Below are 17,357 nucleotides of genomic sequence, written 5' to 3'. Positions count from 1 at the left end.
GAGAGACAGCCATAGTAGAGACAGACTGCGTCAGTGGTGTGCAGGGAGCCGTCCCCATCAGCACGAAAACCAAAACAGGTACCCAGGGCGTGAGGTAAATTGAGACCAAGAGAGTAGGTCTCGTGAGTAAGAATATGTGGAAATAGCGCTCCACCAATAAGCACGTCAATGCCACCAGGGAGGTGGAAGGTTTGGATCAGCCAGTGTAATATTTTTAACCTTATTCATGACCTCCTGAGATATTTGCACTCGTGGGAGGTCTACAGTGATTTGTGGCAATATGTGGAATGAGTGCGGGGCGACAACTGGGTGGCAATCAAGAGTCTCCACGCCCAGAGTTAAAAATCCGCGTGTGTGAGCAGAGGGTTTTGAGAAAGGCCGGCGACATTAATAGTGGCCGGACGGCGCTGTGTACCCGACAGTTGGGAGGCTTTCTCGCTAATAAAATTTAGCATGCTTCCTGAATCAATTAACGCACGAAAGACATAAGCTTGTCCCGTTAGAGGCGGTGAGCTTGACAAGAGAAGTACCCAGAAGAACCGTGGTACTAGGGGCGAGGTCTCGATGCAGTGTGTCATGAGCGTGTGTAGTGTGGAGTGTTCGGCCGGGCTAGGAGGTGAGAGCGCTGTGGTCGCAGGTGGAGGGCGGACAGCAGGTGTAGGTGTTGCAGGCCGGCCGCCGTCACGGCCGTTCTCCACAACGGGACGAACGCGGTCCGACGTACTAACACTGGACCGTGTTGGCCGATCAGTGAATTGTAGCAAGGTATGATGACGACCACGACATGTTCGACACGTGAATTTAGACTGACATTCACTTAATCTGTGCGTCCCCAAACAAGAAGAACAGCGGTTGTGCTGTTTAATAATCCCGTGCCGTTCTTGAGGTGTCTTTTGGCCGAAGCTGGGACAGCCATAAATTTTATGACCGCTCTGATGGCAATAAAAACATGATGGGCCTTGTTTATAGGCCGAGGAGGGTGGAAAGGAAGCCGCTAACAAGCTCACGTTTTTAAGAGACGATTTGGGTTTATCAAATTTGGGTTTTGACCCAAAATAAGAACTTGAAGCGTTCTTGGGGTCCACAATATTGTCATGTAGACTACTGTCCTCAATGTGGCTGCATTCCAGGTTGAGAAAACTCAATTATTTGTTCAACCGAGGGCAAAGAATGAAGCTCTTCCTTTTTTCGAAACTGTTCTAGGCGGGTGACCATCCGATTATCAATCTTGCGTAATAACAAGGCTGAGAGAAGTGTGTTGTTACTAGTGATGTCATTGTTTAGTGCTTTAAGTGATTGCGTATGTTCGTGAAAAAGATTAAGGAAAGCACGGATATTCTTCACAGATGTGCTGGAGATGACAGGAAGGTCTAATATTTGATTCAAATGTAGTGTGAGTAGACGCCTAGTATTATGGTAGCGATCCTTCAGCAGCTGATAAGCGATTGCATAATTTTGCTCAGTTATATTTAGCGACTTTATCAGAGAGAGTGGTTCGCCTGAAAGCACGCTCAAGAGATATTGAAATTTCATTACATCGCTTAAGTGCGCATTGTTGTGTACGGCTTGTTCATAAACGTTGATGAACGTACAGAAGTCCAAGGCAGCTCCGTCAAAAGTTTTTAATTCCAATTTCGGTAGCCGGACGTTGACTTGAGGGGAGGCAGGCGGAATAGTTTCGCTTTTATTAGCTTTAGCTTGTCTCTTGGTCTCAATCATAAGCACGTTAGCAGAAATGTAATCAACTAACTCGTCCATGCTCGCTAATGCGGAAATAGTTAGGTGTATAGTCGGCATCTACTTTTAATTCCAACTCGTGGCACAAGTCTAATATTTCTGAAAATTCCTGTCTAAGTCTCTGAATAGATTTAGCTCTGACAAGCAACTGCTGAAGTATATTTGGATCGGAAGTCTTCTTAGTTAAATCATAGATACTTTGTATCTGAGAAAAGAGGTATTCTCGCTTTGCATTGGCCACTTTAAGAGACATTCGACATGTTGAAAGTGTTTGTAAAAATTAATCAATTTGAGTAAAACTTCAAAGGTGAAAAGTAAACAAAATATTGTTCTCTTGAATTGAGACAGTGATAAAAATATAAACTAAATTATTTTCCTCTGAAGTATTTTCCCCAAGAAATAAGAAGTATCTAAACAATATAATACAATGAAACACAATTTAAAAAAATATTTATGATACAATATAAATAAACCTTTTAACACTTTTTGTAAACTTTTATTTTTTGTTACTATGTACATTTCGAAATCATTGATTTCATCTTCAGGTACCAATTGTTTAGTTTTTTTGAGGTAAAAACTCAATAATAATGCAATAAGTAGAGTAGGCTCGTATAGGCCTATAGTAGAGTTTTGTTTTGAGAAAATAAAATAAACTGTTATTATGGAAAAAACGTAAAACGTAAACAAGAACAAGTTGTTATTAAATAATAATCAACAATTAAGGTTATTGTTGAGCTAAATTCAGCTATAATGTAGCAGAGGCTCTGGAAACATTATGCGCACGTACTACATGTAAACTGTCAGTGGTAAAGTATGGTAGTGTTGTGACAGTAACCATAAACCATGCATACATATGCGTGAGCAATGTTCAAATAGAAATTATAATAAACAATTGTGAGCAGTAAGTAGCTTTTTTCTTTTTAAGCTGAGACTAGAATATAGTGTTGACAAAAATAAACATTTAATTTTGCAATAAGGGTGCAAGTCCTGCTCAAGGTAAAGTGTCAATAACCAAGATTGTTTATATTTAACCTGCTTAGAATAATGCGTATTACAAGTAGGGCTGATAACCAACAAGTATTGAGAAGCGGTAACCATTAAACACAGTAATCAGTTCACCTGTGCTGTAACAGTCTGAAAGCTTGTTTGTCAACAAAACAATGCAGTCGACAGAGCACCACAGCTGATATGATCAGACGTCACAGCTGATATGATCACAGCTGATATGACTGGAGAGGGGATTGGAAAATCGATATGCACTGACTTTTGCCAATCGTGAAAGAACCTGAAACCACACTTTGAAATATACACTGTATATATACCTTATAAGAGTTGAGATTGCACTGATATTCATTAATGGACTAAAGTTCTTATTATCCGGCTCGCTAAGGACCATGAAAAGATTGAATTTTGGTTATGAGAACCGTGAAATAATATTTTAGAGGCTCGATTAAGAAGGACCACTTCACACTAGGCAGTGAAGACGCCGAACACACTGATTTTAACAAGAGTTCACCAGGTTACACATAATGAGTTTAATGAACAGTGCATATTCAAATAAAGTGCAGAAATTTAAACAGTTACTTTTGTTTTCATGAGAGGTACCTAACCGTAGTCTGCTGTTGTTGAGGGCCAGGTTGTGATCAGTAAGTGTGGAAATAGGCTGCAGCAGCAGTCTTGTAGGCAGGCGTGAAGACGGACGGAAGATGTCCTTCACGGATTCACTCACGCACAATACGACCGCAAACGAATAGTTCATAACACTGTGGCCAGTCCTGTAGAGCACGGTAGACGCGGGTGTCCGGGAGCAGAGACGTTCTGGTAGAGATTGCCAATCCAGAGCACTGACTTTAATGTTAATGTAAATGTACAACAAATAGAAATAAAACTAATATTTTAAGTGAGAGAGTAACACATGGGGGAGAGAGTAAGTATGGTAAGCAGTGGCTAGAGAGTACAAGTTGCACAAAAAAATATATACATAATTATTATTCAATAAAAGTAGCCTTTTCATATTTGGCAATAAAAAACAAGTTATTTAATGCAATAAATACTTAACATTTGTGATTTAACCAAAAGTTATTGGTAACAAATTTTGGGAATTGTATTTTCTTGTTAAAACCTCATAGGGCACAATGCAACATATGGAATAGCAGTGTGTGCATACTTAATAACACTAACCATTTCATCAGTTTGAATATTGAAACGTACATTAATTGATTTAAATATCATGCAGGTTAGTAAAATGTACGTTGTTGTTTTGAGTGGAATAACTGTGATGTTTATTATTTGTTCATCCTGGAATTGGTCTGCGGATTTGTTATATTCATTTACCTATTGATAAATGTACGAGTACGTAAATTCAAGTGTTGAACTGTAACGGGTAACTGAAGTTTCAACATAATAAATTATGTTTATAAAACGTTATTGCTTAAAAACCGATAGAAATAAGTATTAATGAAAATCATAAAAGGAAAATTATTAGTTACAGTAGTTAATTGGAATTTTTATCATAAGTTAAATTTAATATTAAGTTTAATTGGTTTATTATGAAAAAAGAATTATCAAAATTAACGTTATTTCTAGGTATATTTATGTGCAATTTCCAACTTACCAAGGCTTGAATGAGCTGTAAGATAAAACGTATATTTACGTACTTCATCTTCCTCTGCTTACAGCCTCTAGACCGTGACCTCCCTCATGGACGACCCCAGTGGAGGTTTACGGTGTTCGCCCAAGATGAAGGAGGGGAAGGTTTGGTTGGGTATGCAGATATCCACGTCAACTTGCAGGATGTCAATGATAATGCTCCGATTTTCCTCCAGAGTCTCAGTACTACCAATCTGACGGAAAATGGAACAGCTGGTATTTGCATACGTTGTTATAAAATCGCTATCCATACTTTAGTCCGGGAGAAATAGCAATTAAAAATGGTCAAATAAATAAATGTTTTCTTTCAGCAAACTAATGGCCCAATTTAGTCAAATACATTATAAATAATAAAAAATACCATTCCGAACCAAAATCGTCTATTAGGGGGTATATGAGGGGTGGTTTTTTAGGGGGTGAAAATGGTTTTTTGCAATTTGTGAGTAAACAATGCATCCTATTGAAAAATGTCAAATATAAAATTTGTTGGAAATGAAAAAATCTACAACTTATGTTATAATCATTTTTTCCCTAACTTTAAAAATTTCCCCAAAAAATTCAAAAAAACCATTTTTTTGGTTTTTAATTTTTTTCTTTTACAAAAATGGTTCGATTGAGCTGAAACTTTGATCAAATATACTATGTTCTCTTCTAAAAATACTGTATATTTTCATTAAGAAATTATTCAGCCGTTATAATAAAATTTCACTTAAAAAAAAATATTTTGATAATTTTCAATCATTTAATAGCAGAGGTTTAAAGAAATTTCCCAATAGTCTATATTATCTATATAGTAGTATATTTAACTCAGTTCCTTCCCTTCACAAATACCCGATCGTCATTATATGTGAAATTTTAACTAGTACTTTACACTCGTAATAACTATGCTAATGAATGATCATCAGTAACGAATTTAGGAATAATAGATACGAAAATTGTACCGAAAATTTGCGTTTTATTGGTATACCTAATCGGTGGGATGAGTTTAATCAAAGAAACAGTAATCTTAAAGACTCTATAATGTCGAATTATCATTCCCTTTTATTAATTAGGTAAACGGAGGTTTATTTTATCCAAAAATATTGTTCAAATAAACTCGTGATTACTCGTTGTGACCAACTTATGTCCTCATAAAGGGAATTTAGAGATACATAGATTTATTTTGACAGGACTGCTTTAGATAGCATGACAACAGCCAATAGAAAAAAATCATATCTAATCGAAAACTATTTACTTTAAATGCTGTTTATCTTTATTACCCGCTTTTAGCAGCAGAACCGAAAATTATGAATTCTAAAATTAAATTTATATAGGACCGATTTTCACAGCAGTCCAATAGCCTAACAATAAAAGAAATGTTGATTTAATAGAATAACAATTTTATTTACTCGTAGTGTACATTTATTACCTGCTTTTGTTTACAAATCAGAAATTAAGTGAGTCCTACAGTAATTATAGAAGGGACAGATTTTCACAGCACACTGAGTGCTTAGTAATAAAATAAAAGTTTATTAAATCGAAAAGTAAATATAAATTACTCGCAATTTATATATATAGTGAAACTATTTTTTATTATTCGCCAAAACTAATGGTTATTATGACTAAATTATAAAACAATAATGCTTTTTGTAAATGCCTGCTAATAGTGAGAATGTAGCTATTTGAAATTTACACAAAATTTAGCAAGCCAAGTAAACAAACCAAATTTAATTTCTAATTTTGTTCTACAAAGAGTGAAATTAATATTTCCTTAAAATAAAAAGAATTTAACTCCTACTTCATATATCATTTGATAATCGCGCTCTAAGTGGCGGTAGCAACAATCCTTGTAAGCGCTGTTTGTGGAGACTACGATAATCTGACCCGCGAGTGCAACGCACCGGCCTAGTTTTATTACAACCATGGCATTAAACAGCCTTTTTCCTTCTAGTTTGTATAATTGAAACGTAAAATAAAATTGTATGTTACTGTTCTACTAAAAATACCTAAACAATTTAGTACCTTACAGTGATGGCAATAAATTAACTACAGAATAAAGAACGTGGGTAATATTCTTTTAATTTGCAAAAGAAATAGGATTGGACAATTTATCATGAGTAATTAATTAATCAAATTTTAACTATTTTTCTCATAAAATCCTACCTGAAATAAGTAAAATCTTATACGTATACCTGACTTAAAATTATAACCAATCATTCTATCCTTCTCGTCATGTTTATTTTTACGAAATAAGTTTCTTCAGAGGTGTTTCAAAATGTATCAGCTTACAAGGAAATATTCACACGATTTAGTAATATATAGTCTCTTAGAGCAGTTTCAACAGAAAACTACAATTGTTTAATGTACAATATTTCGTTGTAATTAACAACTTTGTCAAGTACACTTGTAAACGAGATATATATATATATATATATATATATATATATATTATATATATATATATATATATATATATATATATACTAATCATTGTGTTGAATAGAAGAAAACAAAAGAAGCATTTTTAACTTCTATATTTCTGGGCATTTAATACCACCGTCGTCAGGAAGTTTTAGATAAACGTTAATAAAACACGTAAACAACATTGAAGAAAACATATATGTAAACACAGTGCAAAAAAAACACACACACATATATGTATATTGTAAATAGTACATATACATATAAATATATATGAGATAAAATTTTATTAATAAATAGGTACTCCATAACAGTTCCTCATCCCATTGTAGACATGTAAGAACTCTAAGTGTTCGTGAAGTAATGGCGTAAAATATAAACAGTTATAGGGACGTTTCCATAAAATGTTCAAAATTTCGGACGAAAAATATGGTTATAAAATATTTAAGAAATTATTAGTCAAATAACATAACGTATCCATTACTAATTCATTCTTTTGTTTATGATCCAGGAATGGTCGTAGTAACGATGACTGCTACGGATCAAGATGATCCATTGGAAGGAGGCAATGCTCAGCTAGTCTACAACATCGAGAAGAATGTCTTAGACGAGCAGACGGGAACGCCAATATTCAGCATAGAACCTCACTCGGGCCTGATTAGGACTAATATTTGCTGCTTGGATCGGGAGAAGACACCAGATTACTCCCTTCAAGTGGTGGCTATGGACGGCGGAGGGTTAAAAGGTATCTTCTGTATATTAATTTATTATAATATATACTGTATATTATTCTCAATTTTTTATGCTATAAATAATAAGGTTCCAAAGCACCTGCACATTTCAAACTACAATTCGAGCACAAAAACTTAAATTTACATAGCCAATGATTATTTGAAGGCGCTAAGTTACGATGTATATATATGTTTTTAAAATTAATTTCTGGTTGAACTTAATGCTTGAGTGTTATACCATGTTATAATAAAGTGCATGTACGTGTACAAAGACTATAAAAGTACATTTTTGGCAGAGTTCCTTGATCGTGGCCAAAATTTAATCTCTACATCGGCGTTGGAAATATACTTGACTTAAACCAGAAGTTCTCATACACGGACATAGCTTAAGAAAACCGTGTAAAGGCGCGGGAAACAACTAGTTGATTTATATATATATATATATATATATATATATATATATATATATATATATTGATTTTTTTTAATAGGTTTATTATTCTAATTGAGTTCTTTTTCTTGTTAATATTTCTAGTTAGTTTAATAATTTAATTTTGTACATATTTCTACAATATTAAATGTTAGGTCTGAAGAAGTACGATGAGACGTACGGAAATATATAAATGAGTTCAAAAGGCTCTCGAGCCCTTAGGGTCAAACATTTACACGTTTTTTTTTAATTTTAAGCTAATACTTTAGGTACTAAGTTCGATACAATAATTTTTATTAAGTTTCAATAAGTTTATTAATATGTAGCCTGAACTTTATAAACTTATAAACAGATTATAGTGGATTGTTTTGGTCTTAGGCACTACAAGTAGGGGAGTTTCAGACTCAATAAACAGAATAATTAATTTAATTTGAATACCTAAGATTCCTTGTATTGTTACAAAAACATATTAAGTAAATTATTATGTTTTCTCGATTTTATTTCAATAGAAATGTACCGAGAACCACTGGAAATAAAATATGTGGAAATCATCAGTACTAAAATATGTATTAAGTTAAACCTCACAATCGGTTATTAGGTACAGGAACGGTGTCCATCATAGTATCAGATATCAATGATATGCCGCCCGCCTTCACCAAAGATGAGTGGGTAACGGAGGTCAGCGAATCAGAAGACGGCAGGATACCAGACCACGCCATCCTGACAGTTAATGTTATCGATCAAGATGAGACCAACGACTTCTATTACAAGGTCCGTCATAACAATGTTTTAATGTATTGATCTAACATCAAAGTGTACAAAAAAATACTTGTGTAGGTTTCCAGACTACTAAGTATGCAAATATGATTACGTTTTAATGGTATTTTATGTTAAATATTCCATAAAATATATTAGTTTTAGAACAGTTGGTTTTGTATATAGTGTATTGAAAACACTTATGAAAATAAAACATACGTTCGTACCGCTAATGTTAGATGACCTCAGGTGGTTGAAGGCAGTGGACTGGGCACAGACAAGTTCATGATGGTGCGCAATCCTGATGGTACAGGTTCTCTCAGGGTTACCAACCCCCTGGATTACGAGGACCCGTTGCAGAGTTCGGGCTTCCGGTTCAAAATACAGGTGAATGACCAGGTGAATTGCCTCTCTGACTTTCATCGTGTTTCCACATCAATGTTTGTACTGTAAGGTTTTGATAATGTCTGAATTATTAGTTAAAACATTACCTAGTAATTTGTTTAAATCAATATTAAAAACTTTATTTTACTTTATTTGTGGTTTTAATGGAGTATAATGACGTTAAAAGTTACCTACGCACTTGTCAGTAAAGTCATGTATATTGAAAATTTAGGCTTTTAGTATAACATATTATATTGCTAATTTTTTATTTAAAAAGTATGTTTATTATTGATAACAATATTATACTTACGTCCATTTAAGTAAAACGTACTGTATGCCAAATTTAAAAACGTATAATATAAGTAAATCAACTTAGTAGTAAATTGTTATATAAGCATATTCTATATTTACTATTATTTTTCGACCCGTAAAATGTGTTTATTTTTACGAAATTTATTTTTATACATACAATAAAGTTTGTTGTATTATAACACTATAGCAACATTGAAAATCTAATTTATTGCTCATAACTCGACAACTTATCCGTTACCCATAGCATATTAATAAACATTATACACTTTATGGCTCATATATGACTAATATGAAGTTCATTGAGAAACATTAACTGGTCTAGGGACCGAACAGCACGGAAGATAAGAACCACGTGGCGAGCTCCTGGGTGGTTGTGAGGCTCCGTGACATTAACGATAACAGTCCACGTTTCGACAAGACGAGCTCGACTGTGTCGCTTCAAGAGGACGTGGAGGTGGGCACCCTGGTGGATACCTTCCTTGCTAGAGACCCGGACCAAGGAGGGCAGGGGAGAGTGATGTACAGTATTCATCGCGAGAGTGATAGGAGGCGACACTTCCATGTCAGTGAGGACGGCAGAATCACCGTGCAGAGGCCGCTTGACAGGGAGAGAAGTGCTATTCATAAGGTAGACATGGTGTTGTTTCTACTAAAATATCTTACTATTATAGCTACAGTGAGAGATAATGTGTAACGCAGGTATGACAAACAATGGTTATAACTACACTGTGACGTTCGCTAGGGGTACATTTCCTGACGACAGAAATGGTAAACACACGGTGGCTGAAAAGCGGTTTAGGGTCAGAATGGGAATCTTTGATATCATGAGGAATTAAGTGAGGATTAGCATCATAAATGAGAGGGTATTAAATTTTCCGGAACTGCATGATTCTTTATAAGAAGAGAGAGAGAGAGTTTTTAGGTTTCAAGTTTGAAACTCATCACGTAGGCGTGAGCCGAGAGCGTTCAAGCTTTTTATCTACCTGTGAAAAAGTTTATTCAAAAAATATTCAGAAAGTAGAGGTTTATTTGCAGTAATTTCGCACTGCAGTACTTTAAGACTAGAGGTATCTTTACCTCGAACGAGTTAAAAAAACAAGCATTGGCTTGACAGCTCCATCGTACATAGTAGGGTGGTCTAGTTCGTGATTCATATGCAGGGTAGTGAAGACTCTAGATATAAGATAACTTTCAGGCAATGAGTTATACACTATTAAGTAGGCGGGAGCAGTTTTGTTTATATATTTCAGTAAATTAAGAAGCTACTCTGTTAAGACAGTCTAAAGATACTGCCCTTATCAGGTGGGATACTGCCTAAATTTGTGACAATGGTTAAACTAGAGTTCCAGGGGATAATCAAAAACGTTTACGAACGATACACATTGTATTGGACGTCCGTCAATGAATATTAGATTTAATTTCCTAAGTTTATTATTACAACAGAATATAACAGTCAGCTCATGCTGATTCGTGGAGTTTTTTTAGCATTATTTTTATGAACACTGATTCCCCTCAATCCTTGGACGTATAATTCATTCGTATGGTCATGTCCTAAGAGATAACTGCTCCATTTTCGTCACATTAATGATAAACGCGCCAAAATAGTCTCTAAGTATCTACATCTTTTGAAGATTTTCGCATCGTAAGTCATAATTGTTTGAAGTGGAACTTGAGAGAATTGCGGGTGCGAGACTTCAATCTTTGACACAGACTAGCTGTCTTTATTAGTCACCCCTAAATGCAGTCAGTTGACTTATGGCGTCACAAATTTAAAATAACGTAGCATGGTCGCCAATATTTAAAACAGTAATACAAAACAATAAAACACAATGAAGGAAAATAATAAGGCGGCTATATAAATCTGGCTAGTATTACATGTAATAAGCAATTGTAATACCAACAAAAATGATTAAATTCAACATACGCTGAACAGATAAGTTTGCCTATTGCTGAGGTGTGAAATTTAAGAAAGAAAAATCTAATAATGTCTGATTAATAAGGTTATGACAAATTATAAATAATATTGCCAATGCATTATTTTAATTGGAATTGTTTTATTCATACTATTAGTCTCGATTGGGTGACTGTTCTACAAAAATATATTTCTTTGTTAACAAATGTATAGTAAACCAACCGGGTCAGACTACAGAAGCAGTTAAATGTTTATAGTTATTTCAGGAATAACTACTTAACTTTGATTATAGCAGCACACAATTTAAGCTGTCATGTTAGGAACTTAAGTTTCTGAAATATATGAACGGTCATTTTTACGTAAAGATATTGGTCGCTTGTGGTTGATGAGAAACTAAACTCCAAAGGTCAACGTGTAATCAGCTTCTGCATCGGTAAGCCTTCTGCTCTTGTGAGCTTATGGAGGCTTTCCCTTGTCTGTCATACATGTTACTGTGACGGGCTTAAACTGTACAACAGACCGGTACCTTATCGGAACTTTAATTCCACAACAGCTCTCTCAAAGCTTTGTGTGATGTTCAATATGTATACGTAGTGTTCGATAAATATTTATAGATGCAGTATATAGTTATATAGAAGGAGCACATCTTTTACTATACTATAAGCAAAAGCTTTCTAGCCAGTTATTTGTGGAATATTAGTAAATGATATACAGAACTAAAATTAAGAAAAAACAGGGAAGGAGAATTATCTTATAACGGTTATACCCGTCTGGTTACCTTGATTTTTAAATTATTGGTATGCAATTTCAATATTTCTTAAATTAAAAAATAGTACTTTTGAAGGAATTTAGAACTAAACGGCTGAAACAATTTTGTTGTTCATTTTGATTGTGTTGGATCATATGAACATATAATGGTTTCTCATAATTCTTACAAAAAAAAACGTTAAATTTATGATTGGTCATTCTTACTAATAATGGAGTGATATATTTTGGCAATATAGCTTTTGGAACCGAACCTCCAGGCTAGTTAATCAATTATTTTTATTTTCGTGCAATCAATGTTAAATTGAATGATATACTGACTTTGCGCTGTACAACTTTAAAAAATTTTCGATTTAAATTTTACATATTCCGTATTACATAATACGAAGGTTTAATTTTATAAAACACATTTTTAAATGCTCAAATATTTTTTGTGGAATACAATTTATATTTAAATATTTTATAATACGTTAGTTATTGTGTCTGTAAATAATGTTACTGCTATTATCATACAAAATGTAAAATATCATTCTGGAAGGTCAAAAATTTATATGAATTCACCATTTTGGTTTTATGATATATACATAAAAAATGATTAAGAGGCAACAAATAATCCCAATATATAATATCAACGTTACATTCTAGTGTTATGCCTCTGTCTGAAAATCATGAAAATCAGTACAACCGATAATCGAATATTTTATAAATTTATTTACACCGCTATTTTTAAATTCAACAGGTATAGATTTATAAAAAATATAATTTTTCAGATTCTTCTCACGGCTTCGGATGATGGAGACCCACCGCGGACGACGACAGCCACTCTTACCGTGAACGTTTTGGACGTAAATGACAATGCTCCTCGTCTGCTCGTAGAATATCGTCCCATCCTCCTGGAGAACACAGCGCCTCGCACACTGCTGGAGTTATTCGCTCAAGATATGGATGACCATGCCAAAGGGAACGGACCTCCCTATACATTTCACTTGGACCCTGCCGCTAACCATTCCCTGAACCGGCTCTTCTCTGTCGATACTAATCCGAGTTAGTCATAAAATTGGCTTTGATCAGTGAATTAATATTACATATAGTGCATGAAATAAACCATTTACATAAATTGTGTCAATTAGCCGCTACACAATTTTTATACCATGAAAAATAGCTCTATATCATTAACTTGTAATAGCTGTAGATTTATATTCTAAACCTAGGTTCTTAAAGGTTATTACATATTTTATAAGTACATTTTTTAAATAATTTGGTAACAAAATATTACTTTGATTAGCTTTAAAAGTTAGTTTGCTAAAGGCCTTAACACATAATTATCAGTTAAAGGCATTCTTAGATACATTTTACGATTCTTAACTCTACTTATCGTCTATTCCACCACAGAAGTTTTATTTAAGATACTTTTCTAATAATAGAGGACCATGTGCATCCTAATATACCTTTATAAAATCATTACACAAAAGTATTTGCAAAATTATGATTTTCAATTATTATAAGCTATGTATTAGTATTTACAAATTTCAGGAGGAGACAATGGCCATGGCGTGGCAATTGTGTCATCTCTTGTCAGTTTTGATCGTGAACGCCACAAAGAGTACCATTTACCCATCACCATACAGGACTCCGGAGATCCGTTAATGATAGGCACATCTACTCTCACTGTCGTCATCGGTGATGTGAATGACAACAGAATGGCTGCTGGGACTACGGACATTCTTGTATATAAGTTAAAAGTGAGTAGGCCATTATACATTATTATATATCAATTATATTATTGCATACTATTGAGCATTAGACCTTTGCCATCGGAATTAAGCTTATATGATTGCCCTCTCAGATCTCCGGATCACTATGGCTGTTCTCTTCATCAGGTCACCGATTTAAGACCACGTTCTGGCCCTCAGCTAGGTTGGCTACAACTTGAGGCCCTCACTGATTTACATTTCAGTTTGTAAGGCTACTACTTGCAGCCCACAGAAAGTCGCTCATAAATAAGGTTTTATGTGAATATCGCTATAGCTGTAGTTGCTATAGCGTATGTTATAATTTAGTTTAAATATTTTAGTGCAATTAGTGGAGACGGAGCTCAAACTATTGGAATGAGTTTGATTTCTGTTAGTACTAAAGACCTACTTGAGTTTTACTATGAAAAAACTAACACTAAAACCACTTTAAAACAAATCGACCTGTAACTTAAATTTCATCCAAATAAAAAATATAAAAGACTAATACCAACGTTTCAACATTGAATCTTAAAAAGTTTATTATTAATAGATCATTTAACTTAAATCACAGTTAAAGATCCAAAGATAAAATAATGGCAATTTTATCTGAGTTAATAAAAAGTGCGTGGTTACAAAAACGCCGAATATTCTCACAGACCTCAGCCATTCACTGTTGTGGCTTGGCCAGCTGAGAAACCTACAGTCTGGGACTCTAGTAAAGCTGCGCTTGATTTAGGTTTCAGCCGAATTAGCGGCCTCCGAGTATATCAACATTTATCGTTTTGTTTAGGTTAGATCTGTTCGTAGCATTTAGTTCAAACATTTTACATGTTTGCATATATTTCAGTGAAATCGACAAAGTAGTTTAGTGATATTATGATATAAGAGAAATTATTAGTATTTCCATTAAATTAAATAAGCTTATGGTGGTTTACGTTTATTAACAACTAAATAATACACTTTTCTAATAATTATTTTCTAAATAAACTGAATTCAAGGGAAGCATAGAAGACATGGAAGTGGGCCGAGTGTACGTAGAGGATAAGGATGATTGGGACCTGCCAGACAAGAGTTTCTACTGGGAGTCGAGCCCGTCTCCACAGTTCCACTTGGACCAGGAGACTGGGACCCTCAGGATATCCGGTGATACAGCGGAGGGGGATTACCGGCTGAGGGTCAGGGTGCGGGACTCCAGACACTCCTTGGACACAGTCGTTTCCTCAGTCACTGTCATGGTGAGACAGATTACAATGGCAGACTGGTACCATTCAGAGGTCGTCACCTTCCAGGGAGTCACGGACCGGGATTTCATTGTGGTGAGGCGATACATTATTATTTGTAATACATAAATATAATAACTGTAATGTACATAAATATTTGAACAACAATGTTTACGTACAATACTTAATGTAAATAGTAGAAGTTCCTTATTAAAAAAAAAACCTAATGGGTAGAATAGTACTATCATTTTATTATTCAAATACTGTGTTAATCTCCTATGTTATAGCATCAAGCTTAATCGAAGCAATTGCGAGTGTCTTCAAAGGGATAAAGTAATGTTGAACGATGTTGTAACGAAGTATTAAACGGACTAATATGTGCCATCGTTTTATGTAACAAGAAGAGAGCTTTATGAATTATGGTTTGAAATTAATCCTCTTCTTTAGTTGTCAATAAAAACTAAATGCTTAAGGTGAAATAAAAATGTCAAAAAATATATATAATAAATGTATGATCATTTAGCTGTCCCTGTTAAATTACTTATGCATGTATATCACGTCAAGACTAATCCAACTACGTCACTCCAGAAATAAGGATAAATAACACGTACTGCACACAACATATTAGGTGAGAGACTGTACGAAAATCATTCTAATTGCTCTATACACGTCATATAAAACAAACATTAATGTGATGCAATGATTGCGAGGAGGGATAACAAGCAGATGCATTCGGCCTTAAGTTTTTATTGTTAGTCAAAAAAAAATGGATGGTTGCCTGTAAAGTCGGTTTTACGGGCGAAGATTTTACGTGACAACGTCTTTTTCTCGGTAGAATATTTATTGATATGAATATTATTAAATTGCACAATAGGAACAAGGAATTGAATGAAAATAAGAATTGCACAAATTTTAACTATAGAAATATATTTTGTTTACTAAAACATTGTACATAATTTGAAATTAATTAAAATTTGTTATTGTGTAAATGGTATAGTTGAATAAAACATTTACTAAAATTGGAATTTGAAATTCTTGCTAAAACACAAACTCCGCGCGTGGTGATTGGTCGGTTTAGTTCGTTTGTTTGGTCGCACTGTTATGACAGGTTAGAGGTTATAATTTGTTATTTTAAATGTTTGACTAGCAATACGCGCTGTTTCTTCTCAATCGACTGAATTACGATTGATTTGATTTAAACTAATAATTTACTTAACACTATCAACATTTGTCAATAGTATGACATAACCTATAAACTCAGTTGCTCAACTTTTGTGTCAATCTAACAATTAATCAATCAATCATAGTTTACGATAATGAAATATCAGTGTACAATTATTTACCTTTATTGTTGTGTAGTTGTTGTAAATGACGAATCTAAGCACTCCACATTTTCACGAATAAACATAGTTATCTGCTTTATCCCGTGCGGCGGACCCACAGTTATCTGCTTTATCCCGTGCGGATCCCGTGCGGCGGACCCACTGGAACGGGTATCGTAACGTTACCGGGCGTTACACTTTTTCATGAGTGACTCCGAGCCGCAAACTAATTTTAAGACGTTGTCACGTCAAAATGATATTTTGTTTGTTTTTGTAATTCTTATGTTTCTTAGTTTCAGAAAGTGTTGAAAATAGCTGATGAATGTGCTTTGCGTATTGGATTTGAGTATCTAAATATGCTTTTATCTTAATATATTTTAATCTTCACGATGTTGCCTATTCAGATTTATCAGCCATTGCAACATTGCATATGCATGTATTTAAATAAATTTAATAAACCTCTTCACATAAATTATAATTTTGATTGCAAAAGTTCTTGATTTATTGTATAGTTATGCTTTGTAGAGAACGAATTAATAGATATCGTAATTTTAATATTCGTAATATTGAAACTCACATGATTACATAGATATATTAAATCTATCTTATTCAAAAATACAGGATAGTATATTCCATATATTTAAACGATCCTTCTGTAGCTTTATGAAGATTATTTCATTCACAGTCGTTAAAGGTGTCACTGGAGGTAAAGGATAATAGGATTTACGAATAAAGCTAGTGTATTATATGGAACATGATAAACCAATCTCAGCCTTTAAGGGCTTTTAAACTCTTACATGTTCACAGTTTCTAGATAATCCTTTTATGTTTTTACGTATAACACCTCGCCTCTTTATATAGGATTGGACCCAATAATAAATTTGACAAAAAACTTATAACAGATTTAATAGTTAATGTTTTGTTGCTTTAATGTTGTAAATGTTTTGAATGTCTAAAATTTTCAATTACACATATGAGTGGTTAATATAGGATTTTGATACATATT

General features: G+C 34.0%; 1 protein-coding gene across 1 annotated transcript in view; it reads left to right on the top strand.

Annotated features, from left to right (window-relative positions):
- Nucleotides 1-4,361: 4,361 nt before the first annotated feature.
- Nucleotides 4,362-17,357, top strand: part of LOC124372308 (putative neural-cadherin 2) — a gene marked incomplete at its 3' end in the record, with an annotated part of 30,981 nt that continues 17,985 nt past the window's right edge. The window contains exons 1-8 of the mRNA XM_046830687.1: nt 4,362-4,602; nt 7,298-7,531; nt 8,546-8,718; nt 8,953-9,102; nt 9,722-10,027; nt 12,847-13,120; nt 13,610-13,818; nt 14,808-15,125. Of these exons, the coding sequence (XP_046686643.1) occupies nt 4,362-4,602; nt 7,298-7,531; nt 8,546-8,718; nt 8,953-9,102; nt 9,722-10,027; nt 12,847-13,120; nt 13,610-13,818; nt 14,808-15,125 (1,905 nt within the window). The remainder of the gene's footprint in view (nt 4,603-7,297; nt 7,532-8,545; nt 8,719-8,952; nt 9,103-9,721; nt 10,028-12,846; nt 13,121-13,609; nt 13,819-14,807; nt 15,126-17,357) is intronic.

The sequence above is a fragment of the Homalodisca vitripennis genome, unplaced genomic scaffold, assembly GCF_021130785.1.
Source record: "Homalodisca vitripennis isolate AUS2020 unplaced genomic scaffold, UT_GWSS_2.1 ScUCBcl_2878;HRSCAF=8015, whole genome shotgun sequence".
In the NCBI taxonomy this organism is placed as follows: domain Eukaryota; kingdom Metazoa; phylum Arthropoda; class Insecta; order Hemiptera; family Cicadellidae; genus Homalodisca; species Homalodisca vitripennis.
Note: the sequence above shows the minus strand (reverse complement) of the source record. Positions and strands in the feature narration are given on the sequence as shown.